The 15,999-nt window shown below is 42.0% G+C and overlaps 1 protein-coding gene across 2 annotated transcripts in view; it reads right to left on the reverse strand.

Annotated features, from left to right (window-relative positions):
• pvrl2l (PVR cell adhesion molecule related 2 like) overlaps window positions 1-15,999 on the reverse strand; it is a 326,286-nt gene that overhangs the window by 124,250 nt on the left and 186,037 nt on the right. Inside the window, exon 7 of one of the 2 annotated variants that reach the window (XM_039820447.1) lies at window positions 6,906-9,680. The exons of the other annotated variant lie outside the window; for it this stretch is intronic. Coding sequence (XP_039676381.1) covers window positions 9,049-9,680 — 632 coding nt within the window. The 3' untranslated portion in view covers window positions 6,906-9,048. Of the gene's footprint in view, window positions 1-6,905; window positions 9,681-15,999 lie in introns of those variants that run through there. 2 annotated transcript variants of the gene reach the window in all.

Raw genomic sequence — 15,999 nt, forward strand, 5'->3', positions numbered from 1 at the left:
AACATATTCCTAACCAGTTTGGGGTCTCAATCGCTAGTTTAAAGTCATCTCTAATACAGCATAATGTTCATTTAGTAAATTATGGTCCCATTTAGAGTAAAATAGACAATAAAGTAGGGTATGCTCAAGGGCATGGGTACCGTATGATTGACAAGTCGCCACCGCCGCAGTGTCCTCAATCTCAATCAGATCCACCCCTCGCTTTTCCCCAGCTTCACCCTTTCGTCCAAATATGGTCATTTCTTGATACAAGAAAACAAACTTGCCAAACTTGAGGCTTTAAACCAATGGGTGACGTCAGGGTGGCTAAGTCTATGAAAAAGAAATCACTCGCAGTGTTGTCTATATACACAACGTTCCACTTCCAGGATTGCTCTGGTGAAGCCGGAAATTAGGCCGGATGTTCATCATTTAGGCGCAAATATCCTTTACTTTGGGCTTTCTCTGTGTTGGCATTTTAAACTCCGGTGGATTTATGAGGACTTTGGTTAACCTTCTCTCAGATCTCTGCAGGGTAAATCCAGACCGCTAGCTAGACTATCTGTCCAATCTGAGTTTTCTGTTGCACGACTAAAACAACTTTTGACATACACGTTCCACTAAAAATAGTTCTATCCCGAGGCTATTTTGCAGAGGCGCCATTGCTCCGTAGGGCGTTTTTGGCGTGTACCCTCTGCTAGTACCAGCTCGGCCCGTCCGCGGTGCCCCGTTCTCCATTTTCCATTGCAGTGGTTCACTGTTTTGGTTATTTTCAGCAAAAAAGCTATGAAAGCTTTCCGTACGTTAACTGCCCAACACCAAATATCAGACAGACAAAGTTAGCAACATTGTGGAGCCTTTAGCAGCTACAAAGCTAAATATGTTTTTCATCGGAGTTGGTGGAGACCAAACTAAAGCTAAAAGGAGAGTTTATGTTGGAGTGTAATTAACAGAAACATGACTCCAAATGAATGTTATTGTTGCTCCATGTCTGTTTTACACAAATAGGCAACTCTGCTAGCAAGTTAGCAAAAATAATTTGAAATACTTGTTTAAAGGTGATAATATGTCACAGCTGTGCCCCCAATTTCTTGGAGGGAAGAGTGTGCATACATATTGTAAAGCAGTAAATCCCAACCAAGGGTACTTGTACCCCAAACGGTATTTCAGGATGAACTTGGAATAATTGTAGAGCAGTTCAGCTGATTTGGAAAGATTTAAACTGTGACTTAAATTCCACGGTTTAGGAGGAACACTGAAGAGTAAATCGATACTGTAGGTAAATAGAAAAGTAATGGTTACATGGTTGAAAACATCCAAGCAGTATAAGTACAAGTACAAACTTGACCAAACTTACTTCCAAAAAAAGAAAGAAAAGAAACCAAGCGTAAACGTGAACTATTCCAGGATCACATTATCCCCTTTTATGTGATTACTGGTGTTAAATAACAGCCTGCTTCAAATCCATTCAAATGCTATGAACCACTGTTATACAGGGATACAGCTATAACTGCACAGATCAGAGAAAAGGTAAGGAAAGGAATAACAATAATAATAGCGGACACCCATTTGAACATGCATACCCAAAATCTGAAATAACAAGGAAACCGAAAAAAAAAAGAAAAAAAAATCCATGACGATTTACATCCCTAAGTATAGCACAGAACACTGCAAGAGCTGCACAGTGGGAGAAGAAGAAGGTATCCTGAGAGGCAGGAAAGCAGGACAGTGCTGCCGTAAGTAAATTGGTTACAGAGTACAATGAGACCTCTTCTAACCAGTGTTGGGAGGAGGAAACTTCATCCACATCTGCTGGAGTCTCAGCTGGCCTGGCAGAGCCTCGGCTTTAACTGGATTAACAACAAAAGCCGAGCTCAATAACTAATAGGCCTCTTCTTCCTCCTCTCTGTTCCTTCTCTCTCTTTACTCCGTTCCCCTCTATCCTCTTCTCTCTCCTTCTATCTTGCCGTCTTCCTCCTCCTTCAGAGTGAAGCAGAGAGATAATGCGGAACACTTTCATGCCTATTGCTGAATTAAACATGGAGAGAACAGCTTGTACTGGGTGCTAAAGATGGAGCAAAGAGAGAGGGAATATGAAAAAGATGGATATATACAATTCCACCCCTGCACAGGGGTCCCTGGAGCGCTGCTGAACATTTCTTTACAATTAAAAAGATCTGTCGCAGATAGACTGCACTGAGGAAAGCTAAAAAGGACAGCCATTTTCTTTACTAATTGGCTGGGTTGAAAAGAACAGTTGTCATTGGGTGGAAGCAGCCAATGGCCAAGCGCAGGGGTGGCATAGCGCTTCAAAATATCTCCTCTGAGGATTCCTTCCCACCTCCAGCTTTCATTGCCGGAGCTGTAAATCCCATCTTGCCAATTTGTTATTACCTCCACATACTTTTTGTCATCTTTTCACGGCAGCCAACCAATTGGGCCCCACAAGTAACAAATCTGCCCATCTCTAACTCCAGGCTGGACGGTGAATAATTGACAGCGTTTCAAACGTTCTTGGTCTCAGGTGGTATACAAAAAACCCCGGCGATGTCTTCTTATCCTCTCAGCAGGGGCTGAGGTTTCAGTTTCTGTTCTGCCTCTCGTCTTTTTTAACTCTCGATTTCTCTGATCTGAGAAGAAAAAGTCTCCCTTTCACTCCCGGCCTATTTGGTATTCCCCAGATGGAGTACCAAGCTACCACCCTCATCCTCCATGTTCCCCTCCCTCCGTTCCAGTCTCTTTCCCCGTGACAGAGCCAAGTGACCTGTTACAGCATCCTCTGCTTTGCATGGGCGCCACTCACGCGGCAGCAAGGACAAGACTTTACAGGGGTTGCGTTCAGGACAGCAACCTCCCAGAGCACACGCCATGTGAGGCGGGGCAGCAGGCTAGAGATCAGAGGGGGGCGCTTGTAACTAGCATGACCCCATTTTCCACAGTCTGTTTTACTCACTACAGAAAGGGAAATTCAAGAAAGTGTTATTTAAGGATGATCAAATCTTATTTATTCGCATCAAAGATGAATTAGTCCATTAGATATGTTCCAAGGTTGCATTTGAACCTTCTTGTGAAGTTCCTCAACATAAAAGAAACAGAAGAATTATTTTTTTTAAAGGTTTTCAGAACATTCTCTGTAGTCGCCTTTTAACTCCTTTCTCCTAAATGTGGCGAATAAAAAAGATCCACGAACCTTTATCTTTACTGCTTATATCATGTCCTTACAAAATCCTTAGGTCAGATATGTTTTAAAGTCGCTGGATTTTTATCTCATTAAGTCATTTTTGCTTATTCCACTCACAAATGTCTTGTCTGACAGCACATTTCTCCAGATTATAAAATATTTTACTTTTGAAGAAGTGGATATTTTGTAATGAAGGCACCAAACTTTTTGACCCCATTTTCATCTGCAAGGCATACAAATGTGATATGTATCTGGATATCTGAGAAAAATACGTGTTAATGCAAGCTGTAAATGTACACAGATTGCATTAAGATTGAATCTCAGCCAAGTGAAAATTGCAATCTACACAGTATGAACAAAATCTGTCAAGCAAGTTCAAAAGTAATCTAACTGCTGGCTTAAGCAAACACGACAAAAGCAACAAGTAGCAGTAGGTGGCAAGTCCACCAGACTCTTAAAGGTGACTTAATATTCCTTTTCGTATTTTCTGTCATATCTATAATATTAAATTGTTGGATTTTCATATTAAACGTGGCCAGAGCTTCAAACAATGAGGTCAACGTATTTCAGAGAAATCCTTGTCAGCTAAAACGTTCAGATTACGATCTGTTTTCAACTTTTTTTCTACTCTTGGCTCTGTGTCACGTAACGTTGCGGTGTTAAAATTGTGGCATGTAGATATATGCTAGCAGCAGTGAAAGATGTAATATTGGCCAATGTTGTTCTCGGGGTCACGTTACTGTTAAAACATGTCCGGTTATGTATGTAAGTATTTGGTTCAGAAGCCTTTATTTGCGATTTTTGACGGTAGAAAGTGCTGCTATATTCTATTACTGTGCACTGCTATAGTAGCCGCATGCTAACGCCAGGGAAACCTGTAATCTTGGCTGCCAATGTTGTTAATTTCTCCCCAATTTCGGGTCAAACTGCTGCTGAAACGTACCTGGTTGTGTCATATTTGGTTCATAAGCCTTAATTTGTGTTTTTCACGGTACAAAGTCCTGCTGTATACTCCGTTGAAGTCGGACACCGACTGTAGAGAGCCAACAACAACAACAGGAGCGAGACACAGAGCAGACTGGGCTTTTTCGGAAGGGGCGCTTAAAAAGACAGGCGCTCCAACAGAGGGCCTAATTTACTAACACTAGCGCAGTTTGCATTGCGTCTGTTTATGCGAGTTCGGTAATAGCGCACGCTATGCTTCCACATTTTGCGTAGTATTTATCAACCCTGACACCGATCAGGCAATCAGCGTCTTTCTCCGCCCACTAGACCGTAAATTGCGGTGTAGCAAAGCGGTACTTGTGCTATGATATGGCTGAGTGCAGACTGCGATATTCCCACTGCTGATGCTATGACTGTTTGAAATTATCCTGATGCCAATATTTGTAATGTAGCGAGGAGTTCAACAACTGCTGGAATGGGATGTGAACGCTGAGTGGGAGATTCAATTTCATCTTTGATTTCTTCCAGTAACTCTAATATTGCATGGCTGCTTGATCTGTAACGCTAAATGATGTTGTGTTCACTGACAGTGTGATTCTTGTGTTGAAAATATTTTCAGCCTCGCCTATGTCTTCGTCTTGCTCAAATTACTGTTGCCATTTCACCAGCGGCATAAAGGTCTACGAGGAAACTCGATTGCGGCTGGTTTACATCTGCTTTAAAGAGGCGGAGAATTTCCCCGCAGAATAGAGGCGCGCTCTTACTGACAGTCTTTGTAAATACCACGGAATATATAATTAGGGGCACTTTGCGCGTATCCTCCCACCTTTTCGGGTGGAACTCCCACTTTCCCCGCGACCCTCCCACGAACGCATATTGAAAGCGCAACTTGTCTCTTCTTGCTCATGTGGCAGACAATCTGCGATTTTACCCAAGTGCGCCCTGTTTGTAAATAGCCCGCATCGGTTACGTCCGTCTTTGCGACCAATTAGCGCCTGGAAACAGGCGCAAAGGGCTTGATAAATCTAGCCCAGAGCGTCTTAAGGGTGACTACAGGCGCAGCAGCCATGGGCAGTATGAGAAAAATAAAGTGTTTTTTGAACATTTAAGCATGTAAACATGTTCTACTACAAAGACAAAATAAAAGTATGAACCTAAAAATGCTATATAATAGATCACCTTTAACTAATTTACATATTGATTACAAAGTAGAACTACCAGAACTAAATGCAGATGTCCTTATCCAGATAACGTGTCCAGATACAGATAACACAGACCACGTAAATGGGACCTGCTGCACGGTAGGCAAAACTGTGATGTAATGGGTAGCTTCCAGGTGTGTGGAAGTGTTTGAACTTGAGAAAGGTTGTTGTGACAAAGGGACAGCACTTCTCTATGAGTTAGCAAAACTTAAAACATGTCCTGTAGAAGATCTGTTGGGGAGGCTAAATATCCCAGAGCAGGTGAACTATACTGCGTTGTGCTTTAAAATGTGCTGAGGAAAGAAAAAGGGAGTCTTATTATTTTTAGACCGATAGCTAGGCTCGGCTTAATTAATTACCAGCTGTGTCCACAGAGAATTGTTTCAGAAAGGGTTTTTTTTTATTGAAAATGGGTTGTGCAAAAACAAAAGTTATGAATGATGATGAGTTTCCTCACTATGGGTACATGCACGCTACAAGATTTTCTGGGACTAATTAGGCGCCAAAGTTGTGATCACAGTTGACTGTTTAGAATTATGCTGCTGCAAGAAAACCGTGGAGAGAAGTTGTACTGAGGAGTATAATGGCCAAATAGAGGGTAAATGTGCTAGAGCGAGATGACTCCAATAAGTCAGGGATTGTATTTTTAGGGTGAAAATCAAAAACATTTGAAACTCCAATAAGGAAAGAATATATCTTTCATTTGGGCACCACGTTTCAAAAAAGAAAGTTATCTTTAAATTGTAGGCTCAAATTGTAACCTGGACAATTACACCATACATTTTTATCTAAATGAGCAAACGTAAACAACAGAATTCTTTTTGTCCTGCAAATGTCTGGATCTTGGAGCGTGCATGCACCCTGCAGAGTTGAAAACACACTTCAATACTTTACCAAACTGTACTGCAGTGATACAATAAACAAGTCCTACAGTACAACATGTGACACATGTGGCAACAGAAGTTACAGTATGGCTATGGTTTGTCAGTTACTTTGAGATTAATTGGCAACCTGTCCAAACACTGTGAAACGTTATGAAATGTCTCCACTGAAATGTATTGTAACTAAGCAGATATAACTGTCTCATTTACAGACTAGCAGATTGCACAGTGTATAATGTTCAACAACAATCAACAACAAGGGACCTGCTCAGGACTGAAACCCACTTCCTTAACACAACACAAGATAGATCAACGGAGATTTTGAATTTCAGATTTGAAATATCTCAGCTTTCAATTCATGGATGTCTGTGTTCAGATCTTGAACCCACTGAATTCATTTTGAGTAATAACATCTTAATTATTATCACAATATAGTGTTACATTTTAATGAGGCATAAGTGAATAAAATGGGAAGAGACTTATAATACGAGTATGAGACCATTTTCGGTAAACAGGCCTGTTTTGCTTGATTCCCTTTTCAGATCCTTTCTCAAAAATATTACTTGAACTAACATTATACAAAACTGTAAATATATACCACACTCACAGTACCCTCTACTGCAAAGTGACTCCAGCCACAAAAGTTGCTCGATCAAACACTCCATGTCTACAGTAAGTACGTGTGTGGCTGTGATGTGTCATAGCGTAGTGATATTGTAAAGCAGAGTGTGTGCTCGATTCAGCTGCTGAAGCATGCAACACCAGTCTAGTTTGCTCTTCTTCCATTTCATTTTAACTGTGGCCTTGGTCACATCTCTTTTTTTTTTCTAACTTTAACAGGCTCTACATCTCCAAGGAAGTGTGCCTGTGATGCAGAGATTTCCCCCACCCAGAGCCTCCCTGTGTCACCGCACAATCATCCTGACATTAAATAGAAAAGTGATATAATTCAACAGTTAATTGAGAAATTGCCAATTCGGTGCCCTGAAGAAAGAAAAAAAAAAAAAAACGATGAGTAGGAAAAAGCTGGGACTCAATAAGGCAAATGTGTTCCAGAAACATAAGAGCTGAGTTATGCATTAGAAAATGTGTTGCAAATAATATCTATTCAAAGAAGTACCGCTAATTAATTACCTGTCATTCAGTCTCCAAATCGTCAAAATTAAAAATTGCAACTTTCCAATCCAGTTTTGCAGTCAACTATCTTAATGTTCAGTGAGAGATCTCATCAAAGACAAAAACAAGCCCACCTTGTCAGCAGACGTTGTCACGTATTTTAAGAGAAACAGTTTTGTCAGTGTACAACAAACAAAGGTCTGGGAGTTTGGGATTTCATTTAGCCTGTTTCACTTCCACTCTTTAAATGTGTCTTTCCATCCAATCGCAATACAGAACATGGAATAATCTGGTACATAGCTTAAGAACATTCTGCAGGACATGGAAAATGAATACATGAAATACAGCAGCCTCCAACAAAGCCGGTGAATATTTTGCCTCGCTGAATGCGACCCAGATAGGAATATAAATACAAGTTATCCCCTTCTCCCTGCACACAGTCATTGCGGCACTCGTCTAAGCCGGCCATTATGTATCTAAAGAAAGAGCAGAATGAGAGAGAGAGATGTAATGTGTGTGGGGACAGAGCGTCAGCAAAACACACAAATTTTGCAGGACGCATGTGGAACAGAAAGAAGAAAAGAAAAAGACAGAGGAGTAAAGAAAGAGGAAATGAGAAGAGATTTAAAAAGGGGAAAAAATAGAGTCGGTGGAGTTTTTACCCATTAAATGAGTCATTACCGACCCAATGTGGTACTGTGTGAAACCCCCAAGGCTCCCGGTGTGTCTTTTGCTTAGCGAGATCAACACCATTACACAACATCAAAAAACAACAACAACAGCATCTACAACGAGAACAACAACAACAACGACGACGACAACTGGCGCCCAATATATAAACGATGCACATCATTAACACCACAGCCAGCCACACATTAGCACACACTGTTAAGTCTTTTATGTTTCTCAGTTCAGTGGCCCTCGCTCCAGCGGCACCCATCAGGAATCCAGGTGGTGTCACAGGGTGGGGGCAGGAACCCAGGGTCACTGTACGTAAGCCCGAAAAAGATAAGCTGTCACTGGGATGAACAGAAACTCCATCATTGTCGCCAGGGCGACAAGTTTGGCTTTTCAAGTTTTAAAAACGAAGAGTACGCAGCACAGTGGCACTATCCACAGAAGCCGTTTGGACGGTTTGATGTGGAGTTCGACATGTTGATGAAGGTTTTTTTTATTTTTTTTTCTAATTTATTTTTGAAACAGGAAGGCGATTTTTGAATGGCTCTGCGAAGGTATAAAACACAAACAATGTAGTCCACTCAACACAATCACACACTGGCAAAGCTGACGAAACGAGAGCGTAGCATCAAGCAGCGTCGCATCAGGAGTTGCCGTGGTTTTTGTTGGCTTTTTGCAGTCGTTTTTTTTTTTTCTTCTTTTCGTTTTGTTTTATTTGGCTGACACCGAACAAAATCCGTCTCCGCGATTAAACACATTCAGTCACATGTTCAGCCACAGTCCACTACTGCCATAACACATTTTCCTTCATCAGCTTCAACTTGACTTTGTTTTCTTTTTTACCACTTTTCTTTTAATCCTCTTTTTATAATATTACACAGTCGGGGCCAAGCGGAGAGAGGATGTAATTGATGCCATCTCTTTAATCGGGTTGAATGTGAAGCGGGAAGGTGTTTAGCCGATAGAAGCGATGTTGATTTATTTTGGTGGGGAAGAAGGCTGGCTCCAACTCACCACTTCTTCCATCCACGTCTCCTTTCCCTATTTCCAGCCCTCTCTTCCGTCCTCAGACATAAATGGCAGTCCGGGAAATGACAGAGCCGTCTCTCTGAGACTCCATGTCGTCGTCGAGGTACACGTCCATTTCTTCTTCCCTGCCGCGGCCTCTGTGGACGTGATAGGCTGGAGGTAGCATGTCCCCGCCTCCCCCGATGCCTCCAAACCGGTCGTACTCTTCCTCCATGCTGTCGTCCAGGTCGAACTTCCTCCTCTCAGCTTCGTCTATCTCGCCGCTAAGGAGGATGTCGTGGGCGGAGGCTGGGTTGCCCATCGAGGCGTGGTGGAGATGATGATGGTGGTAGTTATTGGCCTTTTCCGTTAGAGTCCCCGTGGCGTCGCAGCCCTCGCGGTACGTGTAGATGGGCACGGGCCCATTGTTGTTGCCGCCCGTCCCGTTCTTACTGCCATCGTTGCCAGTCCCGCTGAAGAGCAGGCAGGCTTTGTTGCCATAGTCGCCGCCGTTGCTGCCACCGCTGCCGGCCGCTATGGAGTCCCCGCTGCTGGGGAAGCCGCGCCTCTGCCGCCGGCGACTCCGGGTCAGGAGAACGGCAACGAGCGTGACAACCAATAGCAGGGCCAGGAGTGAGCAGATCACGGCGACCGCCACAACGCTGGCACTTGACGGATCCTCCAGGGCTTCTGCAGAGGGGATGAAGGGGTTGGAAGGAGGGGTGGAACAATGGGTGGAGGAAAAGAAAAAAAAAAAGGGCAGGAATTGATGGCTGTTTATTAAGGAAGTCTTGCTCAGTTTTGGAGGAGGTATTCACAGTTCTTCTTGTATTGTTTTTGTGTGCTGTAATGATAGTAGTAGTGTCATCCTCTACGTGTGTTACAATCCTCTTACAAGTGTGTAGTAATGTTCTTCTCAGTGTAATCCCTTGGTAAGGGTGCAGTCAGTCATTGCTGGGATCAGGCTGAATGGGACTCATTCACTCTCTCCCAGCGGCTTGTTGCGCTGCGTTTTGCAGACATTTTGCATGTCTGTCCGGCTGCTGGCACGTCAGTTTTTGTCGCCCCGCCCCCCTTTGCCAGCTGGGGAAAAGCCTTTACTACTGTTAACGGTCCTTTGTTCTATACTTCATGTTGGTGTGAGCCAAGTTTGCCTCTCCACTCTTGTTTCAGTCCAAGATTGAAACAATGAGAGTTTACAGCACTGGCAAAAAGCAGTTTGTTTTGTGCCTCGTGCTGCCTTTGCCAGGGGTTAGAGGTATCGGCCCAGCAAAGACACACAGACAGACGGATAGAGACAGACACACAGGACAGACAGGCAGAGGCAAATATTAGAAGAGGTTCAGTGGAAAAGAGCACACACTGGCCTGGAAAGTGCCACAATGTTCGGCATCCCTCGAGCCCTCCCAATTTTACCCTCTGTTTCTTCCCCAGCCTCCTAATTATACCTGTCTGTCACCCCCCTTCTTCCCTCCGATCCTCCCATCCTCTGCTTCCACCGCTTCCTCCCCATGCCTCTCTTATCGGTCAGCTAGTCAAACCACAGGGCAGAGCGATGGCCTGCTGTCAAACCCAGGACCGAGTCCAGATCTCACTGATCAGCAGCGCACAAAGGTAAAAGGTTCACACTGTGGAGCAGAACTCACGCCAGGCCATTTCTAAGAGGATTCTCTGCGGGAATATGAGAGAGAAAATAGGTCTAGCTGAGATAGTGTAGGATTTGTACGAGTGGATTCACGCTGGGCTAAAAAGAGGAGAAAAGAAAGTGTCAAACAAGCCAAGGAGAAGTGTTGAGCCTAGACTGTAGAGCTGCACTAGGCCAGCTAATGTTTTTTTGTTTTTTTTTTCTGTAAACTGCATGCTGATTTTTCTTTGGGGTGCAGCAAGAGCAGCGGATTGCAGAACAGCAGGGACATTTGAACCCTTCCTGTTTTTATGAAAATAAGCGCCAGGTTCTGCCAGCACTCCTGGCAAACACAGCAGTGAATGCCAATCAAACAATCTGAGCATGGCTGAAATGAGCACTGTGTGGGGTTACGTGCCAGGGCAGCACCAGCGAGGGAATGACTTCTTTTCTTTTTCTTTCAATGAAATCGCATTGGACATCAAACAATAATTTGCACGGCGCTGGCGAGCGCGAGTTATGTTAACAAAACCAGCATAAGTGAGCCTGGATTGAAAGCCTGGGATTCATACAAATTGTTCATTCTGATGGTGTAGGGGGAAAAAAAAAAAGAGAGGAGATGAAAGAGGAGAGGAGCGAAAACTAGGGAGAGGTTTTCATAGAGGGAGGAGAGCAGGCGAGCAGAGAGGAGAGTTAAGATTTCAAACACTCTCTTGCTCTGGTCTCACATGGGGATGCAGGAGGGTTATGCCAGGGTGAGACAGACACGTTGGGCGAACCAGGCGGGGGTCTTGGGACAGGATATGATGTCAACTTTGCCTGTCCTAGTTCTCCCTCCCTGCAAACTTACAGACTGGCAAGGAAATACAACGTGTGAGCCAAAATGTTATTTATATTTATTGTGCCATTTATATTTAGGCATTAGTGGTTACTGTACTTTATCTAGAGACTGGGTGAGAGACAGCTGAATAATGGCCTTTTGTGGTGGGTCTTTGGTGGCTGTCGTTCTTCTGTTAATAGAGTGCTTTAAAAATCTATCATTCTGTAAAGGCTTTAAAGAGCAATTTTCCCACAAAAGCCCATTACAGCTGGCATGCTCATTCTTCAATAAATCATGGGTCACATGCATGAGCAGCATGATTATACTCCTATCTCAAAGTCCAAAGAACAACGGAACAGTACACTAGTCAAGCAAGAGGATGTACATCTTGGCTATTATTTTACTTTACGGTATAGTAATAGGTTTTCACAAGTTACATTTAAATACCATTAACAATAAAATGTAATACTGGCAAAAGTATGTAGGATATTATGGAATATTGGAAAGGATTTTAAGCTATATAAATAATTGTTTAGCAAGTACTTGAACTTAATACAACATTTTATTGTAGTACTCAATACATACATGCTTTGTGACGAAACAATAAAGGACTTATTTAATCTCATGACAGGACAAGACAAATGTAAGACCTTTATGAACAAAATGTAAGACTTTCTAAAGACATTTTTAATTAAGGCCTTATTTTTCGAATATTATATTTAAGACTTTTAAGACCCCGCGGGTACCCTGTATAGAATTAATTTAGTAACATTAGTAACATATTCAGCTTGGTAAGGAGCTATTCCTTCGATCTTTCAAGTGACCCAAATCCATGTTACATAATTATTAGCTTGCTAGCAATCCTGCGAACGCTAGCTACCGAAAACCTTTCCGACTGAAGAACGTGTTTTCTTCGGTGGAGGAAAATCTGGCAGGTCGCCTTCAGCTAAACGCTTCAAAATGCACTCTGCCATCTCGCTTTTACAATGCTGTGTGGGAGGTCACTCTCTTACTCTCTTTACAAACCGGGGAGGTCCAACTGTTTTTAAAGGGAGGGACTCACATGCATTAACATGCACGCACCGCTAGCCCGGCTACTAAAACAGAGAAAAGACAACACACACAGAGGGAGTGGGACTTCATTCTCTATTATATCTTTACATAGAAAACAGTTGTTTTCTGCTATATTGATGTTCAAAATATCATATATAGAACCTTTAAAATGTGTTGGTACTGTGTGTGTGCTTCCAGTCTTTTTGGCAAAACTAAGGTAATGGCCTCCTGGCTCCAGCTCCACACTTAACGAAAGATTGATATTGATCTTCTCAATTTACTCTCTCTTATCTTGGCAATTAGGCTCATCAGCGTATTTTCAAAAATGTCCAACTATTCCTTTAGGGTAGGATTGTTTCTTGACAGGCCAGTTCTGTTTAATATAACATCATATTATATTATCATATTATCTAATTAAACTTTGATTTAATTAGATTTTTACTGTGAAATGGGCACAATGCAAATCAATGGGAGCAGGTGACGAGCGACACAGAAGTCAATCATGACACCATGTGATGTGTAATGCCTTTAGAAAATGCTAAAAAAAAAACATCTATGTACAGTAGAAAACCATCTTTTATCAGATGCAAGGTTTCTGCAGGCTTTTACTGACATCCCTTATTACAATCTAGAAACACTAATGGATCGTGGATTTGCTCTGACAAAAATGTGCCATATCAACGCCAGTGTCAAATCCTTGTCAACCGCCCAAACGAGACGCTTTAGTAAACACTTTTCTGTGAACATATTTTCTGGGGGGGAAAAAAGTGTGAAAAAAATGAGAAAAAAGCAGACAGACTATCGTTAGCAAGAAAATAGGCCATGCTTGTCATCCTTATTTCTCATCAACAGCAGCCGCCTGCTTGCATTAAGAAGCACGGTGATAAATGTCAAAGAGAGAGGCATGGGAGCTTATATCAGTCTCTGTATTAGTGTCATGTACATGGATGAGATTAGGGAGAGAGAGAGAGAGAGAGAGAGAGAGAGAGAGAGAGAGAGAGAGAGAGAGAAGGGCCCGTGAAAACTGTTACTACTACAGTTAGATTCACTGCAGTAGGGATAATCTAAATGAGAAGATTTGGGATGTGAGGAGGCAAGGTGGAAAGAGTGAGAAGGGCGGAGAGAGGAGAGAAAATAGTCTACGGGGCATGAAAATACGGAAATCTTAATAATCTTTTGTTGATCTCCCTCACCACTTCTCTCCTTCGTCTTTTCATGCATCGTTCTCAGAAAGTGAAATCCGTCCCGAAAACACAGAGAGCTGCTTCCACAGTCAAATAACGAGCCAGAGGCGGTGACTCTAAAAGCTCCACAGTAGGGATTCTCATTAAACGTGGCTTTTTGGTCAAGGACAAGACAAAAATGTACCCACGAATAAAACATCAAAACACCTTATACTTGAAGGCAAAATACAAAAGGACGAGTCATCTCTCCTTCACAAAGAGCACCCACTTAGACAGAAGAGTTGACTTTCTGTATCACATTAAAGTTACTATATGTAACTTTTAAATGTTTCAGAAACTGTGCAATTTTTCATCTGATGATCATAAATGACCTTTAACAGCAAACGAAGACTAACAGTAAACTATTTTTATATAGTTTTTATTAATGCTTCTGTCCCAAAATGATTTACGGCAGGTAGACGGCGTTACACAGCATGCGTTCTGAAGAGTCACAGATTTCGGTGTAACAACTCCTGTGTTACTGTATCCAGCCAGGTAAAAGGTAGCAGGAAATTTCTTTATATAGGCCTAATTGTATTTTAATGTTACTTTAGAAGTTATCTGTTGTAGTTGTGGCTGATACTGGGGCAGGACCATCACAGAAAAGAAGGAAATTAAACAAAGAACAACTAAAAGCTAAAAGGGAAAGTGAAAGACAACGGGCGAAACCGAGTCAATCTCGGTCAGGCTTTCAACAGATGGAGACAAGTACGGGATTGGCTCAAAAACGTCCCCGAATTGGCCCTCAGGTACGTAATATGTTTATTTCATTCATAAAATAACTTTACAATGAGCGATGTGGTTGTAAGCCAGTAGCCTAGATTAAAATTACGTCCCCCTTCCATTTAGCGCAGACGTTTTATTCCTTTTATTCCATTGGCAAACACTGGCAGACTCGCTCTCTCCCCCTATTCAACATGAAATAAAAAATAAATAAATAGAAAAGTCATAAAATTTGCAGGTCGCACATGTGCAAGTAGTTTTCAAAATGACTCGCACCGTCTCAACAAAAATGGTCGCAGTCTGGAGCCCTGCTATGCTGCTTCTTGGGTAGAAATAACCAACATCAGCTTCAAATGGGGTTTGTGTTATGTCTTGTAATATTGAGTCATAAACAAACTACTGTACAGTAAAAAGAATGAAGTCATGATTTATCTTTCCAAAGTAGTGTGTCTGGGAGGCAAAGGCTCTTAATCCTAGCAGATGTAAGCGGAAGGTGGGGGAGGTGAGGCTGAGGCTAAATGCTACCACGGTGGGTTAATGGGACCCGGAGGCAACTCACAGATGTACAGTAGCAAGAGGATGTGAGGGAAACCTCTTCACCGACACAGCAAGCTGAAGCTAAATTATTTACTGCTGACTTTGACAAGGTGCATTTTTAGGGATTGATTTTAAGAAATATACTTGTGGTCCCAGGTGCAAACTAAACATGATGAAAGAGACACACAAGGTCTGACTGAAGGACATGCGTCAATAAAGACTATAATAGGTTACAATTTTCCACTTGATGATAGTGCACTTGTGTGACATTTAGCACAGTGTGCTACTTATGCAGCATATGACTGAATCAGATTAGCACTTATACATAAACGACAAAGCACACCAACTGTGCCATGTTCCAGGAACATGTAGTGTTCTAAATTTGACTATGGCAAAGTGCATCTGGGCCATTAAAGTTGTTATATACTCTACAGTAAATGTGAACCTGAGTCAGTAAGTGCAATCTGGATAAAAGTCCTTTACGTAGAATGAGATATTTAAAAAAGGTAAACAAGGCAACATTGACATTTTTATCAGTGCGATTGTACAACAACGAGACAAAGAACTGTACTTGCACATGTTCGGTAATACTAAAAAATAATAACAGAACAGATTTTTTTTTTTCCACCTTCCATTTACCTGCACATTGTGCTGGACACACACATACATTTAAACATGTACACTCTTCAGACTTTCAGTCTTTATGTTAAGCTAGGCTAATTGCGTACTGGCTCCAGCTCTGAAGTTAACATCTAGAAATGAAAGTGGTACTGATCATTTAAGTCTTGGAAAAAAAGAAAATTTAGCATATTTTTCAACACGTTGAACTTTACTTTCTGTATCTCATTGCCTGTTTTTAACCTGTGCGCATGGGTTTGGGCACAGAAATCTCTCAAATTATCAACTCATGCACAAACGAATAAGTGGTACTGTTAAGTTAATAATTACTGCACATTAAGTACCAGCATGTAACATAAAACACAGCTTCTGTCATTTTGACTTATGTTTAAGGAATGTTAAAGCTAACAC

Source organism: Perca fluviatilis, chromosome 13 (assembly GCF_010015445.1).
Source record: "Perca fluviatilis chromosome 13, GENO_Pfluv_1.0, whole genome shotgun sequence".
Classification (NCBI taxonomy): domain Eukaryota; kingdom Metazoa; phylum Chordata; class Actinopteri; order Perciformes; family Percidae; genus Perca; species Perca fluviatilis.